General features: G+C 43.3%; 1 protein-coding gene across 1 annotated transcript in view; it reads right to left on the bottom strand.

Annotated features, from left to right (window-relative positions):
• fam151a (family with sequence similarity 151 member A) overlaps window positions 1-25,675 on the bottom strand; it is a 44,613-nt gene that overhangs the window by 6,445 nt on the left and 12,493 nt on the right. The window contains exons 2-7 of the mRNA XM_078218244.1: window positions 23,329-23,481; window positions 21,128-21,277; window positions 17,300-17,462; window positions 9,392-9,616; window positions 3,978-4,117; window positions 1,086-1,223 (exon numbers count right to left, since the gene is read on the bottom strand). Of these exons, the coding sequence (XP_078074370.1) occupies window positions 1,086-1,223; window positions 3,978-4,117; window positions 9,392-9,616; window positions 17,300-17,462; window positions 21,128-21,277; window positions 23,329-23,481 (969 nt within the window). The remainder of the gene's footprint in view (window positions 1-1,085; window positions 1,224-3,977; window positions 4,118-9,391; window positions 9,617-17,299; window positions 17,463-21,127; window positions 21,278-23,328; window positions 23,482-25,675) is intronic.

The following is a 25,675-nucleotide window of genomic DNA, read 5'->3' as shown; positions in this document are numbered from 1 at the left end:
AAGTGTTGCAACTTACTAATGTAGATTTATGTTGAGAATTGGTAAAGTGCTAAGTAAAGAGAAAGGTTTTGTTTAAGTGAAATCTGAGTCGATTCTCTGTTTTTTTTGTTGGTCACACAAGGGGAACATATCTGAGGAAAAGGTTTAAGTACTCCAGTCAGATATCAATTAAGGTTAAGTGTATACAGGTGGACAGCATTGATTAGATGGTTACTTGAGCACATATAAAAGACACTTACTAAAGAAAAAAGGAGATACTTACTGACACAGGGCATGAGATAAGCTAGGAGATATATACCTGTGATAATTCATTGTGTGAATGTCTCTGGCTTCTTCCTTCACTGACTGGCTATCAGGTGTATAATGCAGTTCATGCCATTTCCCTGTAGTATGAGGCCACTGCCCAGCACAGCTTATAATTAAATTTCACTCAATGGCATTTTTAAATATTTTAAAATGAGGTAAAGTTACACAATTGGGGCATGATGGAGGGAGATTATTATGAGCCTACTCTATGACCTGATAGATCTCACTGGTGCAGCATATCCTCAGTGTCCGGTTCTACAATATTAGATGTTGAGTCAGCATAGAGACAACTTTACTCTTTGACTGTCTCATGTCCTGTATGACCTTGGAATACTCATTGGGACAGTATAGATTTACTTTATATGTCTATAGCATCATATAGACAAATTCCTCTGATTCCAACATCAGAGGAATTTAGAAGCACCAGAATAGCACAGAATTAATTCCATTCACATTGACTTGGGTGAAGATGTGGCACGGAACTGAGAGATTCATTGGTGATGGTGATTTTGATAGAATAAGGAGTGAATGGTTTATATAAATCAGCTGCTTCACATGCAAGATACAACTCAGCAGACACGAGCACTCTCCAAGATAAAATGATCTAGCAAGTAGCTTGTTGAATTGTTTTTACCTAAACCTATATTTCCTGGTTGTTTTATTAATTCTAACTTTTTAATAACTTTAATTTTCATTATTTTCTTTCTAGGTTGAGGTTTGAGGAGGCAGTGGCTTGAAATTGTTGTGACGATAAATCCTGTGATCAAAAATGGTGTTACCTTGAAGTAATTCTTTCAAGCTAAGCAATGTGGTTCCAATGTCAAACCAGTTGATCTGCAGCTCATTGAGGCCTTGATGGCGGAAGTAGTCCAGTAGTTCCCCACCAGGGTAAAATCTTCTGCTACGATTTGTTTGCACTGTGCACAATGAAAGTAGATTAACTGCATAAAATTGAATTCTGACTCTGCAGGAAACTACTTAAATTTACATTCAGATTTTATTGCTTTATTTCAAATCTCTCCCCACCTCCCCTGAAGAGGTTGATACACACAGGCCTCCGTGAACCTAGATAATGTTAAAATATTCCACCAGTGTTGGTGATGAGCAAGGGGGGGAAAGAGGGTGCAACCAAGTTCAATCCTGTCTTCATCCAATAACCAAACCTTCCAGCAAGGATCACTGGATAGCCATCAGGGACAGATGAACTGGCCTAAAGGCAAAACAGTTCAGATTTTGCAGTAAAAATAATGGTAAGGATATTAGCACTGATCATTATTGTAGAATAAACGCTCAGCTATATTAAGTGATCACACATGAGCTGTTTAACACAGAAATCAGGAAGTTGTTGTCCGAGTTCACCAGCTTCTCCTGAAGCTTCAGTATCTCATTGAGTCATTCAGCATCGAAATAAAGGGAAGCCTTCATTACTATCAACCTCTCTAACACTGAAAATTAAACTGTAAGGTCTTCATATTTTAACAATTATTAGAGATTTAAAAAAATAAAAAATGTGTACTAACATTTATACTTTTTAATTCTATCTTATAACTCCCTTAACCCCATCTTTCTCTCTCTCCACTTGATTTGATATTGAATTCACTAGATGAAATTTTATCTGCAGTTGGCTGGTGACGTTTTGGTGCTTTGGTCTGTATTTAAACTGCTGTGCCTGACCTGGGTAATCCTGCCCAACTTGCCGTCATTACTCAGAAGTTTAATACTTAGGCAACAACTGACAGCAGCCGTATTGAAGTCGTAAACGCACAGTGGAAAATTCACATTGTGCAGCAGGTTGGGTTACAGCACCTTACAGGGCTTTGAGTGGAAAAATCATGTCTCACAAATTTGATTGAGTTTTTTGAAGGGGTAACCAAGAAGGTAGATGAGGGCAGTGCAGTTGATGTTGTCTACATGGACTTTAGAAAGACCTTTGACAAGGTACCACATGGTAAGTTGTTGCATAGGGTTAAGTATGGGGATCAGGCGGGTAAGTGGAACTGATCCACTTCAGATCAGCCATGATCTTATTGAATGGCGGGGCAGGCTCGAGGGGCTAGATGGCCTACTCCTGCTCCTATTTCTTATGTTCTTATGTTCTTATCACGGGATCCAGGCTGCGGTAGCTAAATGGATACAAAATTGACTTAATGACAGAAGCCAAAAGGTGGTTGTAGAGGGTTATTTTTCAAAATGGAGGCCTGTGACCAGCGGTGTGCCTCAGGGATTGGTGCTGGGTCCACTGTTATTTGTCATTTATATTAATGATTTGGATGAGAATATAGGACGCATGGTTAGTAAGTTTGCAGATGACACCAAGATTGGTGGCACAGTGGTCAGTGAAGAAGGTTATTTCGGATTGCAACGGGATCTTGATCAATTGGGCCAGTGGGCTAAAGAATGGCAGATGGAGTTTAATTTAGATAAATACGAGGTGATGCATTTTGGTACATTGAACCAGGGCAGGACTTATTCAGTTAATGGTAGGGCATTGGGGAGAGTTACAGAACAAAGAGATCGAGGGATACAGGTTCATAGCTCCTTGAAAATGGAGTCACAGGTGGACAGAGCGGTGAAGAAGGCATTCAGCATGCTTGGTTTTGTTGGTCAGAACATTGAATACAGGAGTTGGGATGTCTTGTTGAAGTTGTACAATACATTAGTAAGGCCACACGTGGAATGCTGTGTACAGTTCTGGTCATCCTATTATAGAAAGGATATTATTAAACTAAAAAGAGTGCAAAAGGGTCTTACTAGGATGCTACTGGGACTTGATGGTTTGAGTTATAAGAAGAGGCTGGATAGACTGGGACTTTTTTCACTGGTGCGTAGAAGGCTGAGGGGTGATCTTATAGAGGCCTATAAAATAATAAGGGGCATAGATCAGTTAGATAGTCAATATCTTTTCCCAAAGGTAGGGGAGTCTCAAACTAGAGGGCATAGGTTTAAAGTGAGAGGGGAAAATTACAAAAGGGTCCAGAGGGGCAGTTTTTTTCACACAGAGGGTGGTGAGTGTCTGCAACAAGCTACCAGAGGAAGTAGTAGAGGCAGATACAATTTTGTATTTTAAAAAACATTTAGACAGTTACATGGGTAAGATGGCTGTAAAGGGATATGGGCCAAATGCAGGCAATTGGGACTAGCTTAGGGGTTTAAAAAAAAAAGGACGGCATGGACAAGTTGGGCCGAAGGGCCTTTTCCATGCTGTAAACTTCTATGACACCAAACGTGCTGGAATAAGGAACCTCTGAACAGAGTCTGGGCAACTTCCCACAAGGAGGCAGATTGACCAGATGAAGATTGATTGCAAGCTGTGCTCACATATACATTTTATCAACTAGGTAACAGAGGCAATGTCAACAGCCTCACAGCAGAGCTCTGATCTGCCCTAAGAACTCAAGAACAGCTTCTTTCCTGCTGCCATCAGACTTTTGAATGGACTTACCTTCTATTAAGTTGATCTTTCTCTACAGCCTAGCTATGACTGCAACACTACATTCTGCACCCTCTCCTTTCCTTCTCCCCTATGTATTCTATGAACAGTATGTTTTGTCTGTTTTGCGCACAAGAAACTATTCACTGTATCCCAATACATGTGACAATAATAAATCAAATCAAAAAGATGTGCAGTGGAAGAGAGAGCAGAATTAATTAAAAGAAACTTGAATACATACATGCAATTTGTTTGAATTTAGACAAAGTAGGGTCATAAATGTCGTAGTAGATTTGCTCAACATTGCTGTTGTCTCTGAAGAATAAGAGATCTTCCACAGTGATGGGATCAATTGATCCCTGCCACAGAGTGAGGCTGTACCTAAAACATACACAAATAAACAACTGTTAGAAATCTGATAGGCAGGCTGCTCATGAACACTGAACTCATCTACAAATGACCATTTACACAGATTCACAATTTTCTTCCCTCGTCTCCTGGAGATACTTATTGCTACAAAGGTTAAAGTTCAAGGGCCATCAGAAACCCCATGATCCTGTCTAAGGACCATTCCTCATGAACAGCAGGCTTTCCAAGCATGGGTGGCTTCATACCTGGCGCCTGAGCTCTTCTCACCCCAATCCCAGGGATGTGCAATTTTCCAGCTGAATTCTCCATATTAGAACCAGAAGTGTAAAATGGGGAAGGGAGTGATTCTCATGGACATTTTTCCTCCTTAGACTGTGGAAGCTCCTGTGATTATATACTCCTCCAAAGCCTGGTGGGAGCTATAGTGGATTTATACCCCTCCCTACCCTGTGCTGGGGAGGGAGTGGGCTGACGCCAGTGTATTTATCCATCCTTCGTCTGCAGAGGTGGGGGGGGGGGGGGGGGAGTGTTGACAGAGTGTGTATGTCTTTCATTAGTTTGTGGGGGGAGGGGTGGTGATGGTGATTCTAATGGAGACATATGTCTCCACATGTCACATGAAACACAGAGGGACCTAGGTGTGCAAGTCCACAAATCCTTGAAGGTGGCAACAGAGGTGGAGAAGGTGGTGAAGAAGGCATATGGTATGCTTGCCTTTATAGGATGTGGTATAGAGTATAAAAGCTGGAGTCTGATGATGCAGCTGTATAGAACGCTGGTTAGGCCACATTTGGAGTACTGCGTCCAGTTCTGGTCGCCGCACTACCAGAAGGACGTGGAGGCGTTAGAGAGAGTGCAGAGAAGGTTTACCAGGATGTTGCCTGGTATGGAGGGTCTTAGCTATGAGGAGAGATTGGGTAAACTGGGGTTGTTCTCCCTGGAAAGACGGAGAATGAGGGGAGATCTAATAGAGGTGTACAAGATTATGAAGGGTATAGATAGGGTGAACAGTGGGAAGCTTTTTCCCAGGTCGGAGGTGACGATCACGAGGGGTCACGGGCTCAAGGTGAGAGGGGCGAAGTATAACTCAGATGTCAGAGGGACGTTTTTAACACAGAGGGTGGTGGGGGCCTGGAATGCGCTGCCAAGTAGGGTGGTGGAGGCAGGCACGCTGACATCGTTTAAGACTTACCTGGATAGTCACATGAGTAGCCTGGGAATGGAGGGATACAAACGATTGGTCTAGTTGGACAAAGGAGCGGCACAGGCTTGGAGGGCCGAAGGGCCTGTTTCCTGTGCTGTACTGTTCTTTGTTCTTTGTTCTATGTGTTTCTATTCTGTATTTGGGTGGGTGGGAGGGAATGGTTCTAATGGCTATATACCCCTCACTAGCTGCACTGTTAATCAAAGCCCTGTCTGTTCTCTCAAGCAGATGTGAAAGATTCCATGTCATTATTTTGAAGGAAGATTATTCCCAGTGACCGGCCAATATTTTTCCCTTTACATAAAACAGTTTTGTGATAATTTCCACATTGCTGTTTGTGGGAGTTTGGCTGCTGTGTTTCCTACATTGCAACCCTGACTAGTCTTTTTAAAAAAACTTCTTCACTGACTCGAGAAAATAGTTCCTTCATATCTACCCTGTTGAAACTTAATGTTTTAACCACATTGATGAGATTGGCCCGCAATCTTCTATACTGAAGGGTACCCAATTTTATGCAAACAGTCCGCATGATTTTATCCTTTGTTGAAGGGGCGGCACGGTAGCACAGTGGTTAGCACTGCTGCTTCACAGCTCCAGGGTCCCGGGTTCGATTCCCGGCTCGGGTCACTGTCTGTGTGGAGTTTGCACGTTCTCCTCATGTCTGCGTGGGTTTCCTCCGGGTGCTCCGGTTTCCTCCCACAGTCCAAAGATGTGCGGGTTAGGTTGATTGGCCAGGTTAAAAAAATTGCCCCTTAGAATCCTAAAATGCGTAGGTTAGAGGGATTAGCGGGTAAATATGTGGGGGTAGGGCCTGGGTGGGATTGTGGTCGGTGCAGACTCGATGGGCCGAATGGCCTCCTTCTGCACTGTAGGGATTCTATGATTCTATGACTGAAGCACATTGCGAGTCCAGTAAGACGCTATATAGATGTAAGCCTTGCTTTTTTGTGTTTCCTAGTCTGGGCAGTCACTCTGGTGATACTCCTAAACACCAGGGAAGGATGTAACTAGTGGATACATATCCCTTCCTAGACAAGGGGAGGGAGGGGAGGTTAACTCGGGTGGGTAAATACCCCTCCTTGCTGAACAGGGGTATGACTAGTGGATTTATACTCCTTTCTTGTCAGGGGGATACTGAGGCTGACTGTGGGACACATGCTATTTTACTAAGTGACACAGAATAGAAGCTCTCAGGTTCAATGCCTAACAACCACTCGTGACTGTATTTTGTCTTAGTTCACACCATTCCTCACATTGGAGAAATAAGTCTCCCTGGGCTTCCCATGCCCAGGAATTCTGTTGGAACACCCGTGCTGTTGTTCATGTATGTTTGGAAGTGGACATACTCATTTATGGCTGAATAACTGACACACGAGGAATGGATGTCAGGCAAAGTGCTGAAGGGTATCTGGTGCCAATGGAGCTTTAATGCAGCAAAATCAGTCCAGTCCCCCCCCCCCACCAAAACAGCGGGAAAGAAAACAAAAATTAAAACTCCAATTAAGAAGCTCTGCGCCAGATGCTATTGGTCAGTCCTTCTTTCTGTATTGACAGAGATGGTGAATAGGTAATGCTAACCTTTCATCTCTAGAATCCGGGGACAAATCCAGCCATGAGAAATGAGTAAAGTCTCACTCTTGCTCTCTTTCAAATGCCTGTAAGGATCCTCCTTAGTAAAACATGTTTGTCCAGTTTCATACAGAGAGGGTAAAGGATAACCATTTCCATCAGTAGAATAGAAGCTGTTCGTCTTGCATGTAACCTGCACTCGATCTTAAGCACTGAACACTGACTGGTTGTCCAGAGATTTCCCAACACGGGAGCTTTCACACCACAGGTCCTGGGCCTGTCATTTCCCAGTTACCCCAGGGTTCTGCTGATCTCTGGGCAACATGCAGAGGTTCTCCAATCTCTTGCAGATTACAGTTTTGCAATGGACTTCGAGCACCCACTTGTTTCCAAGCTTAAAGCAGAGGCAAATTATCCAATAATCCCAAGGGTTATGGGGAGAGAACGGGAGAATGGCGCTAAGTGTAATGGTTATTTGGAGAGCTGGTGCAGACATGATGGTCCAAACGGCTCCCTTCTGCACTGTAACAATTCTGTGAACCAATGTAGATAACTGTAAGTGGAACCCCTAATGGCGTGGTAAGATTTGTAAACCATTAGACATTGAGGCACTGACAGAACTAGCAGCATTCAGTTAAATGACTTTTAAAATACGTTTATGAGCTAACAAGAAGAAATTTACACATACTAGATGCAGTAATTGATTCAAAAGAGTGATGATTGTAAAACACATTTTGAATGTATTATTATTGATTTAAAGGAATATTGTTCACTTTATCTAACAGCAATTTACAGCTGGGCATCACGGTAAAAAGACATTAAGATGAAGCCATATTTCGAAAGAATAAAAGAATCTTGGAAATATGCAAGATTTATCAGTTAAAGTTTTGGTTGGAAAGAACATTTAGAACACTTAATCATTTTTCATGAATAGAGTTTATTGACTGTCCGGACAAGATGGACTAGTGCCCAGAAGTGGTGTCACAGGTTAGTCTGGTTAGACAGTGACCTTTAAGGGAACCCATGAGAGCGTTTATTTGAACTCTGGGCTGAGCATCCTAGGCTACTAGGCAACCGGGGAGTGAGGTCAGCCAAGACAGGAGTTAGCTTCTGGATTTCATGGACTAATGAAGTGCCATTATGCTGAGGAGTGGAATGTGATTGGCTAAAGTATTTGACATGTATTATTGTTGATTTGTGTACCCTGAAGATGATTGATTTAAATTTACTGGAAGGCGGGAATGATTGATAAGAAAACCTACAATTGATGTGTTTTGAATTACATCAGATTTCATCAGAGAGGTCTGATAGCTTTATCTCAGAACTGTCCTGGCCCTTTGATGGTCTCCTGGCAGCTGCTGGTTTAAATAAAATTATGTCTTTATACAGGGATACCTGCCTTGTGAGTCTTGTATTATCTAAACTTTAGGCAGTACCGGTCACCTCGGTTATCCCACCAACAATAACATAGCAAAATTGGAACTTTGCAAAATGAAATGAATGAGATCATTTGCATTAACCAATGTTGAGCTAAAATAATGTAAATGTAGATTCTAACCACAGCAATTCAGAGGGGAAGGAACATAAGTTTTATCAGCAACAAACTAATATCAATCTTTGTAGCTTTTTATCTTCTTCTGACCATAATTGTATTTAAATTTTTTAAATAAATTATTTTGTGTTGGATTCTGCCATGAGTCAAACTAAACAATTAACCTACATAAATTCCATCTCATTTATAAGATAGGCGCCCATGATTAACATGGCAGTGAGTAACAATGCTAATTATATATAATTACAAAATAAACAAATACTCCAGGGAACACTCACATGCGTCTCACCATCTTACTATTACCAGCTGCCAGACAGCAGGGAGCACAACTAGATTCAGCCTTACCCTTCTTGTCTTATTTATCTGTCATTTACCAACCTACACAGTGCATGCCCATTTTTAAGAGAGTGCACAGCACATAAGACATCCCGGTATCTGAATTCAAACTGGCTGCTTTGAGGAGGAGATGACCCTGTGTAGGTCTCCGACACAACGTCTACCAAACAGTTACAGTAGCAGAGACTGGGATCTAATCATTTCCCTGGCCTTGCCCAGTTACAGGGTTGTTTAAAAAACATTCTTCTGATAACGTACACTGGTTTGACTTTCAAACCATTTTTGATAATATCTAAAAGCTGCTTTGATATTGGTCCCATTTGAATTTGGAACGCAGCCACCCTGAGCTAGATGCTAATGCTTTTACTGCTAAATCTGATTCCCTGGCCCTATTTTTCATGGGTCCCAAGGTTTTACTCTGAGATAATGGAATTTATTTTAACAGCATAAGCGTAACGAAGATGATCTCTGCCTCACGTACACACACTTGCAACACGTTCTCACACTTTACTCACACGCACACATTCACACACCCTAGCCCCTGAATCAGAATGCAATAGCACCAATATAAAAGCAACTCAAATAAGCACATTGCCTTTATTAGTTAAAATTTCATTGCAGTTACCTTGGTGACTGACTGAGTAGCCAACTAAAATGTGGCCAAGCTTGCTTCAGCAGCACAGCTCGGACAGGGAATGTGACACGTTGTGGTAAACCCTTGACCAGGCCGTACATTTCTTCAACCATCTTTCGTGTGTAGGGTTTGGTCGCGATCACCGGTAAGTACAGCGATATCCAGCCAGGGGAGAGGATCACGTTTGGGAACCTGTGCTGAATAAGACCGAAGAACCTACAGGAAACAATTTACAGATTAGATCAGAATCAGAAGTATCTGTTTAATATATAGCTCTTAGAAATAATCATAGCATCCCGACAGTGCAGAAGGCGGCCATTTGGCCCAGCGAGTCTGCACCAACTCATCAGGCTAACCCCTTAACCCCACGTATTTACCCCACTAATCCCCCCAACCCACATCTCTGGACACTAAGGGGCAATTTATTATGGCCAATCCACCTAACCTGCACATTTTTGGACTGTAGGAGGAAACCAGAACACCCAAAGGAAATCCATGCAGACTGTTTCTCCTGAAGCCTCCCATGTTCATGCTCCCTTCTGGTCCTAGAATTTCAAAACATTAGTAAAGCACTGGTCAGTTTAAGGACTTATTTTTCAATTCGGTTTGGAGCTATGGAAATTGCTGGCAAGGCCAACATATATTGCCTATTATAATAAAGGCAAAATACTGCGGATGCTGGAATCTGAAATAAACACAGAAAATGCTGGAAAATCTCAGCAGGTCTGACCGCTTCTGTGGAGAGAGAATAGAGCCCATGTTTTGAGTCTGGATGACCCTTCGTCAGAGCTCATCCTTAGTTTCGCTTGAGAAGGTGATGGCGGGCCTTCTTTATCAATTCTTGCAGTCCATGTGGTGAAGGTGTTTGCACTGTGCTGCTGGGCTCCAGGATTTGACCCAGAGATTATGAAGGAATGATGATATATCCATGCCTGATGATATGCGACTTGGAGGGGAATTTGGAGAACATGGTGTTTCCACCCACCTGCTGTCCTTGTCCTTCTAGGTTGTGGAGGTTTGAGAGCTGCGGTTGAAGAAACTTTGGGGATTTTTGCAATGCATCTTTACACAGTGACAGTTTAGACAGTGACAGAACACAAGATATAGGAGCAGCAGTAGACCACATGGCTTGTCAAGCCAGTTCCGCTATTCAATACAATCACGGCTAATCACTTCACTTTCTTCATAGAAACCACAGAAACCCTACAATGCAAAGGAGGCCATTTGGCCCATCAAGTCTGCACTGACAACAACCCCACCCAGGCCCTATCCGCATCACCCTACATATTTATCCTGCTAATCACTCTAACCTACACATCCCGGGACACTAAGGGGCAATTTAGCATGGCCAATCAACTTAACCCGCACATCTTTGGACTGCGGGAGGAAACTGGAGCACCCGGAGGAAACCCACACAGACATGGGAAGAACATGCAAACTCCGCACAGACAGTGACCCAAGTCAGGAATCGAACCCAGGTCCCTGGACCTGTGAGGCAGCAATGTTAACCACTGTGCCACCGTGCCACCCTTTCATCGCTCCTCACTCTATCAAGCCCTTTCAGAATCTTTTCCAAATTCCAGGGAATATAAGCCCAATTTACTCAGCCTCACATCATAGCACCACCCCTCAACCCAGGGATCAATTTAGTGAACCTTCACTGTACCGCCTCTAATGCAAGTATATCCTTTCCTAAATGTGGAGACCAAAACTGCAAGCAGTATTCCAGATGTGATCTCATCAAAACCCTGTCTAACTTCTTTATTCCTGTACTCCAATCCCCTCCAATAAGGGCCAACATTCCATTTGACTTCCTAATTCATCGAATCATAGAAACCCTACAGTGCAGAAAGAGGCCATCTGGCCCATCGAGTCTGCACCGACCACAATCCCACCCAGGCCCTACCCCCCATATCCCTACACATTTACCCGCTAATCCCTCTAACCTCTGCATCTCGGGACACTATGGGGCAATTTGAGAATGGCCAATCAACCTAACCTGCACATCTTTGTACTGTGGGAGGAAACTGGAGCACCCAGAGGAAACCCACGCAGACACGAGGAGAATGTGCAAACTCCACACAGACAGTGACCCAAGCCGGGAATCGAACCCAGGTCCCTGGAGCTGTAAAGCAGCAGTGCTAACCATTGTGCTACCGTGCCACCTGTTTGCCTGCTCCACCTGCATGTTAACTTTCTGCATTCCTTGGACAGGCACACCCAAATCATTTTGAACATCAACACTTATGAGTTTCTCACCTTTTAAAAGTTATTCTGCTTTTCTATTCTTAGGTCCAAAGTGAATAACTTTGCATTTCCCCACACTATAGTCCATCTGCCATCTTGTTGCCCACTCACTTACCCTGTCTATATCTCTTTGCAGCTTCTCTGTGTCCTCCCCACAGCTTACCTTTGCACCTAGCTTGGTATCGTGAGCAAACGTAGATACATTGCTCTCTGTCTCTCCAGCTAAGTGATACATGGAAGCCACTGTATGCTGGTGGTGGAGAACGTGTATGGTAAGTTTGTGGAAGGGATGCCCAATAAACAGACTGCTTTGTCCTGAATGCTGTTAAGCTTCTGGAGTGTTGATAAGTGGAGAGTATTGTGCCATTGAGGGGGTAGACAAGCTTTGGGGAATCAGGAGGCAAGTCACTTGCAGGGATTTGCTAGGCATTTGTGTGCTGTTATGAAACTGAAGTTAGTCAGAAGAAACCATGTAATTCCCTTGTGAGCAAATAGTAGGTAAAAGATTACGAGACGCTACAAATTTCACAGTGCAGCAATGTCCCTTTAGGAAGTGTAATCCCACAGCAGGAACTTGATGCATTTAGCGAGCTGGGATTGTCAGAGAAAACTGTTCAAAAGGAGGAGCAATATGAAACATAAAAACTCTGCTTAAAACACAAGCTGTCCCTCGTCAATAATTCCCAGCTATTACCCAGCCATAAGGTACATGGTTAGAAACCAGCAGAGTTTAATTTTCTCCACTGTGATAGATTAAATTCAGCCTGCGACTCACACTCACAGGCACCCGTTATTATTAAGTTATTTTGTTCAGGAAATTAGCAACATCCCTAGATCAGAATCTAGTCGTTGACGACTATCCGAACCCCTTAATTAAATGTCTGTCATTCATTCATGCCAGGGATTCATTATTCTATATGCAAGTCTCCCAAACCTCTTCAATAGTTTACAGTCTGTAATCACAGCCAGTTATTAGATACTAGGAATGGATTTTTTATCACAACGCTATCATTACACTGGACAGGAATTAGCTTTCTGTAGAATAATTGGATCAAATGGATTTCCTCCCACTTTGAATACTTTTGGAGAGAAAAATTGAACCATGCAATGCAAGTTCTTATGGCACAACAAAGGCTTAGTGGTCTTTCCCAGGGGGCAGGTTGTGTTACTGACTGCTGTCCACCCAGCCTGCATGACATTCCCCATTGTGATGGGGCCACACAGCTGTAACCCCTGCCTGTCCCCAAACATAATGAGTTGGTGTTAGCTTGAATGTTGCACAGCCCAACATTCTGATGTGTGGCCAGGATTCCATATTTGGCAATGCCCGTGTTGAAGGGTAAAGATAGGCCCCATGGAACTGTTACTGCATTTAGAGAACCTGGCACCTTGATTGCAGGCAAGTTAAATTATTGGAACTTTTCTTACTGGAAAATGTCTGAAAGTACTCTGGAGAGTTTTTAGAGATATTTTGATGCATTTGCCATACAGTGTAGCCACACCCACACAGGCTGTAAAGGGTACGGCAATAGTACCGCAAATGTGTCTGGTCTGCAACACAACAAACAGGTGGAGCAGAGACTATGGAGGGGGAAAACAAAACGTCATGTCCTTTGCCAAGTTGGAGACAGACTCCTGCATGCCTCTTAACAGTGACAAGAGGTTGGCTGGCAGGCTAACCAATGCAGCCAGCATCTTGGTGTTCAAACCCATTTGTCATTGTTAGTGGCTGCCCCTCGATTCGTGGATGACATCTACTCAGGCTTATGTGTTTCTGCCATTGGGTCTTCATGGACTGAACTGATTCTTGACCTACAGATCTTTGTGGCAGGATGTCCCACAAGACTGTGGGACCTGGAGTACAGGATTTGCTTCCTTTCCTTCCCTCCTCTGCCTCATCATTTAGACATTGTGACTTAAAGCATGACGGAGTTTGATGGGCAGGTTGTCGCTATTTTGGACAATTGGTAACAATTGCCTCCCATTCACTAATGTCAATGCTGCCACACTTCAAGGAGAGCTTCAGAGTGTCTTTGAAGTGTTTTCTATGTCCTCTCCCCTGGAATGTTGGCCATTTGAAGTTGAGAAAACACAAGATGGTTGGGGGGATAGTTTTTGACCAGTGTTCAATCCATTGAAGTTGATTTTGTGGGAGTTTATCCCAAATGCTTGTGCTTCTGGTTTGAAGAAGAACAGTAGCAATTATTTGAAGGTCCTCCCATTGAACCCAGAGGATGCGGGAGAGGCTGATGGAATTTCCCTGGCTGTGTCTCTAATATACAGTCCAGGTCCCATGGCAGTACAGAGAGTGGTGATGGCATCTGCTCTGGACACTAGGACTTGTTAACTTGTCTTTGTTGTTAAACACTCACTGCCGCAGTTTACAGAAAGGGGAGCTGCACAGCTGATCCAGTGTAGGATTTCCCCTTGCCTTTGGAAAGAGGTGGCAGCCAAGATATGGGAAGTGCTCAGCCAATCCAGTGCCTCTCTTTCAACATATATGGAAGGTAGAATATGAGGCTGACCAGATGTGGGTCACATTCAAGAGCAGATTGAGTTTCTTGTATGCAGATTTGAAGATTTAGGAGGACTTCAAAAATGTGACAGCTGCAACTATCTTCAAGAAGGGAGATTAAACCATGCTATTCGAACCTAGCAAGATATTTCCCTCTTGTCCATTGTGGGGAAAATCCTGACACACGTTCCCCTGAATTTCTTACCGTGTGTGGCTGAGGAAATCCTCCTGGAGACATTGTGGCTTTAGATATTTCAGAGGAACCTCCAACATGATCTTCCTTGTCAGACAAATCGAAGAAAAATGTCGAGAGCAACATCCTGTACTCTATGTGTTGCATTTATTATCCTGATTAAAGTATTTGCCTCAGTAAATCACGAGGCTCTGTGGGTTAGCTCCAAAGATTTAAATGTCCAGAGGATTTCATCGTAATCCTGCGATCGCTTCATGAAACTATGACTGCAACTGTCGTGAGTGGGAGATCTGAAACAGCCTCAAAATCTGAACCAGGGTCAAACAACCCCCAGACTGTTTCCAACCTCCCTGGCAGCTATTCACCTCACCAAAGATCATTTGTTCTCTAGTGTCAGTATTAAATCAATGGAAAACTCCTTAAGCTCAGTTGTCTGTGTGCCAAAACTAAACTGGCCACCATGGACATACATGACCTACAACTTGTGGATGACTGCAGTGGCACTGGCTGCTCTGCGCCAGGTCTGCAAGCATGCCCAGTCAATGCCCTTCTGTATGTTGGCCATCAACACCCTCACCTCAGTCCACCGCAGCCGTGCTTGTTTGTCATCTCACCCCCTGGCACATGGAGCATCCCTTTACCCGGCCCACTCATGCCCAATAACTCATTATGGGCTGCTCCCTACTTGATACTTGCCTTCAAGGCAAATGCAGTGTCAGTGTCTGAGCTGGAGGCTGAGAGTGTTAGTGACGCGGCCTCTACATTAGTGCTGTAGCTCTCTCTTCAGCAGCTGCTGTGGTCAGGCAGGTGGCCCTACCTATGTGTCCGAAAACAGGAACTCCCAACGGGAAGGTTGCTATCTTTTATTGTTTGCCGCCTCGCCCTGCGCGAGCGAGGGAAGAATGTCAGTGATTGGTTCGTACTGTGTTTGAATAGCTGGATATAGATGCAAGCGATGAGAGGCGAGTGTGAGGCCAGCAGTTTTGGTGTGTGTGTGTGTGAGGGTGAGGTGGAATATTTGGATGTGAGGTATAAATCCTGATTTCCAGTGAGAGTTGCTGGGCGAGTGATGGGAGTATTGAGCAGCATTAGGGTTTGGTGGAGTGGTGAGTGGAAGCTATTCTGTGAAGATGCATTCACCAGCGTGAACCATAGCTTAATATTGTTTGACCTCTTGTGGCATTGCTGTCAAATTCCAGACTCCAGGAGTTGACCTCCCTGATCTACCTGTTCACATTCCCTTTGAGAGTGGGCCTTGAAAGCGAGCTGGCCTCCTGTGGAACCATTGTGTCTCTCCTCACGTTTACCTACTTCACTAATGCCTCTAGTGCTGCATCAGTCAGTCTGGATCTCTCCGTTTGCAAGAAGTTTCACTGCAGCAATCTATCTCTGCAGCTTCCCTTTGAAAAAACAATGTGCCTTTTAAAAAGAGCAAATTGCAGTGATGTTGCCTGGGCCTCCTGCTGTGTAGAGAGCTCACCAGCAGCATTAAGGAGAGAGAAGTGCTGGAATTGGCACTAAAATCATTCCGATGAGCTGAGCTGATGAATTTTGTATCTTCCCCACCTCGAATTAAGCAGGTGCAAACCGTGCCACCCCAACTTGAAAATGACGGCACGTGAATTTCACATTCTTGATTTGATAACTGGATTTCTACCAGACTTAAACTGACAGAGCTGGAAGAAGCTTGTGGCTTCTCACAGACACGTGACAGGACTACAGCTGTAGTTACATCACATGATTGTTATTAAGGAACTGAAAGATCTGATAGGAAATATTACAGGAATTGAGGTAAAAATTACTTTTTAAAAAATGTTATTTGAACAATACACAGATGGTTCCGAGAAAACATTTTGCGAAATCGGTCAAGAGGTGATTTAAAGCTACACAACTGTTCTTAAATTATTTAAAGGGAAGTGTTAGGTTCTATAAGCGCATGTTCAAGTCTGTGCAAGGAGCAGCTTCTTCTCTGAAATAAGGGAATTATAAAGAGTTTCTTCTATCCCTGCCTTTCAATAGAAATGCTATCCCCGCTGAGTTACAGTTCCGTAGCACTCTCCAATGCATAGCCATTGCTGACAGTGAGTGATCACAGGATCCTAGACTATTCCGAGTATCACTGCTGAATCCAATGCAGTTTATAAAAGATCTCAGGCACATGCTGAGCAATGAGCAATGTAAAGACGGTGAGCGAGGATGCTTGCACACATGGAAATCTTTATAGCTTCTGATCAATAATCTTGACCTGTTGCTGCCTGGCACCCAGGGTCTGATGATGGGACTGCAGCAGGTCCATTCATCATCCTGAACAGACATACCACAGGTTCACAGCATAGACATGATGCTGGCCAGCAGCTTCACAAGAGTGCTGCACGGTGGGCCCCACCAATGCAACTCCTTGTTAACAGTTCTACATTTAGAAACATTTAAGCACAAAAAGATTTTTAAAATCTGTTTTTTGTGAGGTTTCTCCACAATGTGAAGTGTTATTAGAGGGAAGATGGTGCTGCAGTGATAATCCCAGGGGACACGAGTTCAAATTACAGTGAAGCTGGTGGGAGATTTAAATTTGACTAATTAGCAAATACTGGAATTAAAAGCTGATCTCTAGAATAGTGACCATGAAACTATCATTTTTTTGTTATAAAAATCCAACTGAGTCACTAATGACCTTTAGGGAAGGAAATCTGCTATCCCTAACTGGTCAAGTCTACATATAACTCCAGACCCAAAGCAATGTGGTTGGCTCTTAATTGCCTTCTGAAGTGGTCAAGCAAGCCACTCGACTCAAGGCCAATCAGGGATGGGCAACAAATGTTGGCCTTACCCATGATGCCCACATCCCACAAAGTAATTTAAAAAAGAAGTATGGCTGATGCAAAAAGAGTGTCCAGTAACATTGAAGTTGGATTTGAAAATAGCAGTGCGCCAAGGTTAAAGTTACCTGGAGGCATTGACGGGCTGAATGAATCCTGGGACATTTGGACCAATCAGAATGTCAGCGTTTAACCAGACCGGTCTGTTGAAACTCATTTCATTATACTTCTTCACCAGGATGTCCAGGGAAGGGTTTACCGCATGAATGCTTTTGAAATCCAGCTTGATACCTAAGGAAAATTATATTGATTTTACTTCCTCAGAGCCTTAGATATATCCGCTGAACCCTTTCCAATCCAATGGTGTCCACGTCTTGGGCCCCTCACATATTTAACATTCTGGGATTTCTGATCAATAATCCACAATGTTTACATTGCAGGTATATTCAAAAGTACCACTGGCAACAGCCATTCATAAGATTGTGTCTGTAAGGTATTATTTTAACCTTCATTTTACAAACACAAACTTTCCCCAATGTTGGGAGAGGTTGATACAGATCAGCCAAGAGAAAACTGCAATGTTCACTCTATCGGAAGGGTCATTTTAACTGCATCCAGAAAATACACCGTCCAACCTAGCCATGACATCCCCAGTTATTGCCACTACTGTCCTGCCATTCACAGCCATTAGATCCATCAGTGGAAGCACTACTGCCTCAAGCAGTGTTTTAGAAAGACACCTGAGGGGATCCCCTTCCTCGCACTGTAGCACTACTGTTAAAATCAGAGCTGCGGCCAGCATTAGTGCTGTACTATACAGAGGCTCTGACCTTCACAACATTCGATAAGGAATTGTGGAATAGATGCAAGGTAAATAACAGATTTAGAAAAGATGTCGATTGTAGATTTAAATGGCAAGTTCTCAGGCTGGAGACATGTTGGGTGTGGAGTAACCCAAGGGTCAAGCAGAAAATGCTTTTTATTTGTAACATGGATTAATTAACAACTTCGATATGAACGTTTTAAGCTAAACTTTGCAATTATGTTTTCAAGATTAGGAACATGGTTGATGTAGTCAATTTGTGGTAATCTTTCACAATAGTGAGAGATTCAAATACCATCAGTGAGCGGTTAAAAAATGAGGACATCACAATTAAGAAGCCAAATGACTGGGTGGGGTTGACTGATGATAAAGAGAGAAGCACGATTATGTTTGATAGTCCTTTCCTGTTCCCAACAAAATGAAAAGCTTTCATATCTTAAACTGCAGAGTTACAGGGGTTTGTTTAACAAATTAAAATCTTGCTGATTTATCAACATATTTAACAGTTATTTGTAATCAAGACTATTAAAAAATCCAACTGATCAGTCCCCGCACCACCACAGGAGTCAAAGCTCCAGCCCAGAACCTGTTATTGTTCATTCTAAAAAGAACAAGAAATGACTTATCCTTTTAGTCCATTGTGAAATGAGCAAAGAATAAATTTGTTCTAACTTGCTATTGTCAGTGTCTGTTGCTCCTTGGCATTGATTGATTACATTAATGTGAGTCTGTCTCTCTGGCAGTCTTGGGCTGGTAATACAGTAAAACAAAATGAAACTATTGAAGTCTCATTTCTTCTTCGAAAAGCGCACTAATTTTTACAAAAACATGTTGCGTTGAATTTGTTGATTTTATTGTGGTTAATATGACAAATCTCTCTTCTGGTTATTCTTTCTCCCATTAAATCTCAGCCTCTCTCATCTAAAGAAAGGTATAAAACTATTCCTGAACAGAATATGTAGCTTAATACAAGGACAAATTTCATTTATGTAGCATCTTTAATATAATAAAACATCCAAAAGGCACTATACGAGTGTTATCAAACTCAGTTTACACAGCCACATAAATGGGGATTTGGCCAGATGACCAGAAGCTATATTAAAAAGGAAAGGTACTCAGGGACAACTTAAAGGGGGAAAGAGAAGTTTAGGGAGGGAATTCCAGAGCTTAGAGTCTTGGCAGCTGAAAGGAGGTTAAACAATTAAAATTGGGGATGCTGGAGAGGCCAGAGATCTTGGGTGGGCTGGAGATTACAGAGAGAGGGAGGGGTGAAGCCATGGAGGGATTTGAAAACAAGAATGAGAATTTGAAAACTGGAGGCATTGCTGATTCAGGAGCCAGCCTATGTCAGGCCGCACAGGGAAAATGGATAAGCAGAGTCCTGTGTAAATTAGGACATGGACAGTAGAGTTTTGTGTTAGGAGAGGCTGGAGAAACCAGGATTGTTTTCTTTGGAGCGGCAGAGGCTATGGAGACCTGATAGAAGTCTATAAATTATGAGAGGCACAGACAGGGCTGACAGTCAGAATCTTTTTCCCAGAATTGAAATGTCTAATACTAGGGGGCATGCACTTAAGGTGAGAGGGGAAAGTTCAAAGGAGATGTGAGGGAAAAGTATTTTTTACATAGAGAGTGATAGTTGTCTGGAATGTGCTGCAGATACAATAGGGACATTTAAGGGGCCTTTAGTTAAGCACATGAATATGCAAGGCATAGAGGGATATGGACCAAGGGCAGGCAGACGGGATTAATTTAATTTGGCATCATGTTCAGCAGAACATCGTGAGCCAAAGGGCCTGTTCGTGCTGTACTGTTCCATGTTCTATGATCTAAATCCACAATTTAAAAATTGGAATATCAAGACATTCACTTGGGAACGGATCTGGATTTTTTTTAAAAGTCAGAAATTCACCTTAATGTGAACAAATACATATTTTCCAAGAAATCGCATGACTTCAGCTAAATGACCAGCATATCACTTCAGGAGGAATGCAATTTGCTTATCTGAACTGTAATTACTTTAATTACTGGGGGGGGGGGGGAAATGTTTGAAAGGTAATGGCCCGAGTGATTTACTGGAAATCACCCAACAGAGACAAGTTTTATGTTTTGAACTTGATTTTTTAGAAAACGAATTTGGGAATAAATCAAGGGGAATGTTTTCACGTTCCTTGCCTTGTCTGAAATGCAGTGTGGTTATCGATATCCAGCTAGGAATCCTCATCTCAGTGCAGTTTATCTGTATTTGGAAACCCAAAAGGCTGAGATGAGGGGGCAATCCCAAGGATTAATCTGGCTCTACTATTCTCCACACCAAAGTGTCTTTGGCAAGAACTTTCAGACATGGGACTAGCAATCTGTCTTTGCATGAGGGAGCATCTTTAACTGCCAATCTCTGCAGGGATGCTATTTGTTTGTCCTGTGTGTGTGATTGTGTTTGCTGGGGTATTTTTAAAAGGGAAGATAAATACACTTCCAGATTACAAACTGTGTGTTACCTAGATCTTGCAAGCTGTTTTAATAAAGTTTTGTTCTATAATAAAACAATCACTGAGTTTATTGATGTGGAGATGCCGGCATTGGACATAGTAAGAAGTCTCACAACTCGCATTCCAACCATCGCATTGAATGCAAGAAGACACACAGTCCAACCATTCTTCATATTCCAACCATTATCTTGCAATTGTGTCATTGCCTATATATGCCATATTTGTGAACGTACCTCTCCATTCACCTGATGAAGGAGCAGCGCTCCGAAAGCTCATGATTCCAAGTAAACCTGTTGGACTTTAATGTGGTGTTGTGACACTTCTTATTGAGTTTATTGGTTGAAGTTTATTTTATTCAGGTAGTGAAGGTGAATAATTGGCCATTGTGGTGAGTGAATTAAGCATATACACTAACCGTGTGGAGTAGTGGGGTTAGATAAACTGCGCACTCTTCCCATCCCAGTTGTAATACTTGAATTACCTCAAGCTGGTGGCAGATGGAACTAGGGAGGCTGGCTAGGAGTGTGTGGGAATAGTCAAGTTTAGCAGTAACAAAAGCATCGATAAGGGCCGCAGAGAAATTCAATGTGGATGGAAAGGAAGAAAATCTTGATTTGGTTCAGAGTGACTGAGGTGAGTTTTACCTTTCTTGGATCTGATGACAGCATCCAGCCACTCCTGCAAAGTATTATCACTGTAGACATCAGGAGGGTGAGCCATGATCGGAATGCCAGTCTCGTTTAGAGTGTTGAGTCCTTCAATATTGACATCAGCTTCCAGCACCATTGCACTGCCTGGGAACACAGATATACAATAATCAGGCTGTGACTACCACAAAAAGTTTGCATCAATAAAACCCCTCTCCCACTGACCTTGGTTTTCAACACCAAAGGAGCAATGTACAGTGGGCCAATGTATTGTGTCACTAACTGCGAGCTTGTGAGTTCCTGTTTGACAGCATTCAGAAGCTCATCTTTAACCAGGCCTGTTGTGTCAGGAGTTCTTTGTCTAATTATGCTTCTGTGAGTTCCTTTGGTTGAGTTTCTTCATTCAAATAAATATTTAAATTCCACCCTTTTCCAGAACTGCTGCAGTACTCTTACACACTGTTCCACCTGAGAGCAGCCACCTTAACAAATTCCAGACAATGAACTTGTCCATACAGTTTAGTTCTTTACAAACACTGAGCCAATTCAGCAGTGAGCCTGTCATCTTTATTAATAGAGGGGTTTTTCTTCTCCTATAGATAGATAGATAGATACACTACAGTGCAGAAAGAGGCCCTTCGGCCCATCGAGTCTGCACCGACCACAATCCCACCCAGGCCCTATCCCCATATCCCACCCACTAATCACTCTAACCTAGACATCTCAGGACTCGAAGGGGCAATTTTAGCATGGCCAATCAACCTAACCTGCACATCTTTGGAAGGTTGGAGGAAACCGGAGCACCCGGAGGAAACCCACGCAGACATGAGGAGAATGTGCAAACTCCACACAGACAGTGACCCAAGCCAGGAATCGAACCCAGGTCCCTGGAGCTGTGAAGCAGCAGTGCTAACCACTGTGCTACCATGCCGCGCTAGTTCCCGGGTGGTGCAGCCACAGTCCTCCTCACAATGTGAGCAATATTAATACTAGTCATTGAGGAAATGTTTGAGCTGGACTTTAATAAACAAGAACAGCTCCAAAATCCTGAGTGCATCATTCCCAAATTCCTCTTTCCCATCACATTGGGTGATTATTAGGCTTAAAGCTGCACTGGATAAATTGAATCACTGCAGCAAACTGAAGATAGTTGAGAGACTTCGTGATCGGAGGCAGACATTCTGGACACAGCCTCTGTTTAACTTTGTGGTCCTTTGACATTAAGCTACTGATACCGTTTGATCTTTTCCTCATGTCTTTGGAAGGTTCTGGACAGCTTCCTTTCAAACTTATACGCCCAATAACCAGTTTAGCAAATTGCCCATTCCCAACTTGTAGTGAAAGCAAAGTTTTCACCCTGCACCAACTAGAGAAAGGTGTCTGCATTATATTTTTATGTGATTTTAGATACCTAGGGTAAATATGTTTTAGAATCTAAACTGTAAGGTAGAGACAAATGTCCAGATTTTGGTTACAGTATACATAACTTTGATGTGCAAGTCAGACAGGCTGCAGCAGTCTTGTCGAAGATGCTAATCTAATTATCTATGAATGCCCAGATCAAATATGAGGCCAGGATGAATAACATTCGTCAAAGAGTGCACAGAATGCACAATGTGGTTTTGAACACAGTTGGTTCCAAGACCTGTTGATCTGGGAATATATGCTGGAGTCATTCTTTGTTTTTAATTTACAAGCTCAACACATGGAATGGGGCATGAGTGTACGATGTTCTGCCCTCTCCATTGTTGAAGAGTAATAGCTTTGGAGAATAATATGTATCAAATTCTCCAGGAATACCTGACATTTCCCTGATTGGGACCAGCACAATGGGGTGAGGAATATTGTTTGTGGAGAACAGCAGGCCAGGATTGAAAAGTAGAAATGTGAAGACAGATTAATATTTTTGAGATCCATTGTGGAGGATTTTCCTTCGGGAATCAGGTATGTTGTGTTTGTGTCCAACGTACAGCAGATTCTACCTGTTCTACAGAAGGGATAAACTTGATGAGCCAGGTATCTTTATGCATGTTCTTACACTCCCTCAATCCTTTCTCTCCAGAAACATGTCTCTCCACCTTGTGATTACATTTATACCGTCTGCTTAAAGGCTCTGTCCTGGTAACTTATTCTGTGGTAAACTTGGTTTTTATTTATCACTTCTTTTGATCTAAACTCTCTGAGTTCTGGATGCTTACCTTTCAGGGCCTTCTCCATTTGGCTCTTGCTATTTGCAGCATGGTGCCAAGTGACCAGCAGCCCATCCTTCCTGTCGATCATTCCCTGTTGAAGCAAGTAATCCAGCAGGTCTCCACCTGGGCTGAAAGATCCATTTATCTTGAGGTCCCTGTCTGAAGATACAAATAAGAATGCTAATTGTGTTTTTACCTGCCACTCACTTTGATTAAGTGATCCCTCCCCCTCTTTTGGTCACAGATATTATATTATTTTGTGACATAAAAAGTGCTGATGTAACTTACTGGATTTATTTCTTCTACATCAGTAACAATCAAACCTGGTTCATTGGTAGGGTTCACATTATACAGGAATGGCTTTTATGCCTTTATCTGAACATCCTAATGACTGCAGCATTGCCCATTTAGCTTCTTCCTTTGTGTCCTCCCTGATGGTTTCCCCATGTTATCCTCTGATTGTAATCTCCATATGTCCCACTGTGTGTGTTGATGATTGACAAACCAGCCTGGTTTATCAAGGGAGTTGGAAGACTAGACCAGTCACTATCCATTGGGGAGTTATTTTCTCTTGACTCCAAAGTATTTGGCAAGCCAAAGCCCTATTGCTAATGACAGCAGGATGTTTACCAGTGTCCTGTTCAGATTTGGGAGATCACTAATGCTTTTCTCTTGACATCCTCTGCTAAGCTCTCTGGATTTAGGCATGAGTGGCCCTACAAAAAAGAGTTTGTATTCCATATCAGGCAAATGAAAGCTTTAACCAGATGGATTTCTCTGGTTCAGCGACTCGTACATGGAGATGGATTTCTGCACACCTTAAGAAACCCCTTGGCCAAAAGTAAAAAGTTCCCGTAACCATTCTCAATCGTCTCTCTGCTTACCTTTATTTCAAGCGGCTGTAGGAGATCCCAGGGTTCCATGTAGAAAAAGAACAGAGGAGTTCTCCCCAGGTTTCTGCCCGATATTCATTCTTAACTGACATCATTACAAAATATTATCTGGTCATCTTCTTAATGCTGTTTGTGGGAACTTGCTGTGTACAAATTGGCTGCTGTATTTCCTACATTACAACACTGACTATCATTCAAAAAGTATTTCATTGGCTGTAAAGGGCTTTGGGACATCCTGACATTGTGAGAGGCGAGATATAAATACAAGTCCTTCTTTTTCCAATCCCTTCCTGGGATCCTTTATGTTAGTGGAGTCTGAACTGCACTCAGAGCCACATGCAAACTCCATGCCCTAAATACCAAGCTCTGGAAATTTAACAAACAAATCCCATTTGTGGCTTTATTTTGTTGGTTTATCCTGCCTGAATTCTGTGCTTGTGGAAGTTTGGAAAATGTTGGGGTGATTCTCCCAGCCCGCTGCGCTGCTCTAGCCGTTTTGTGGGCTCCTGGGTGGGCACCACAGCCTCCGCGCATCTCCAGAGCCCAGATTTCCGGCGACGACAGATCCGTGCTGGAAATCAGCGTGGAGTTGATTTGAATATTGAAATCCCTATTTAAATATTATTAGCGGGCCCGGGGCTGTAGTCGCCTGGCCCACTAGCCAACAGCTCCCTGCTAACCGGGAGCTGGCGGTCCAACCCCACTAGAGTGAAGGGAGGCCATGGAGGTCAGGGGTAATCGGTCCCCTGGCACTGCCCAAGGGCAAAGTGGCAATGTTCAGGAGGCATCTTGGCACTGCCCACCAGGCAGTGCCATGGGGGGGGGGGGGCAGGGCCCCACTGCCATTCTGCATTGGGATCAGTGCAGAGGGAGGGAAGGGGTTGACCATTGTGGTGGGGGGGGGGGGGGGAGAAATCAGCAGATAGGGACTGTGGGGGGAGGGGTGGTGGGGGCTGACCCAGAGGCATCTGGGAGGCCAGCAATCGGGTGGGAGGGGTTCCTACGGTCATCAATGCAGGGTTGCTGTGCAATCAGGAGGCTAGCAGTGCAGGGCTACTGTGCATGCGTGATCTCTACTCTGACAGATCGGCGCATGCGCAGTTGCCCACTCAGCGCTATGCTGCCAGCCTCTCCAGCGAGAATAGGCCCCATCCCCGGGTTTTCAGCGTGAATCTCGCTAGGGCACTCTGCAGTGCTCAGAGTGGGAGATTCATTCTGAAAATCCCACTAAAAAAAAAACCAGTGGGATTTACTCCCTCTTTTTATGCGAATCTGACACTTAGAATTGTTTTGGGAGAATCCCAGCCGTTGTTTTTAGTGCTGTGCCTTCACCGGCGGATAAATACAGTATGAATGTTATGAATAGAGCATGAATGTTATGAACTACTTGCAAAGTAATAGGAACACGGATCTAAGGTTTACATGTGGTCCCCAGATGATGCAACCCACAAATCCATAAA

Source organism: Mustelus asterias, chromosome 8 (genome assembly GCF_964213995.1).
Source record: "Mustelus asterias chromosome 8, sMusAst1.hap1.1, whole genome shotgun sequence".
In the NCBI taxonomy this organism is placed as follows: Eukaryota; Metazoa; Chordata; class Chondrichthyes; order Carcharhiniformes; family Triakidae; genus Mustelus; species Mustelus asterias.
This window is presented reverse-complemented; position numbering and strand designations above follow the sequence as displayed.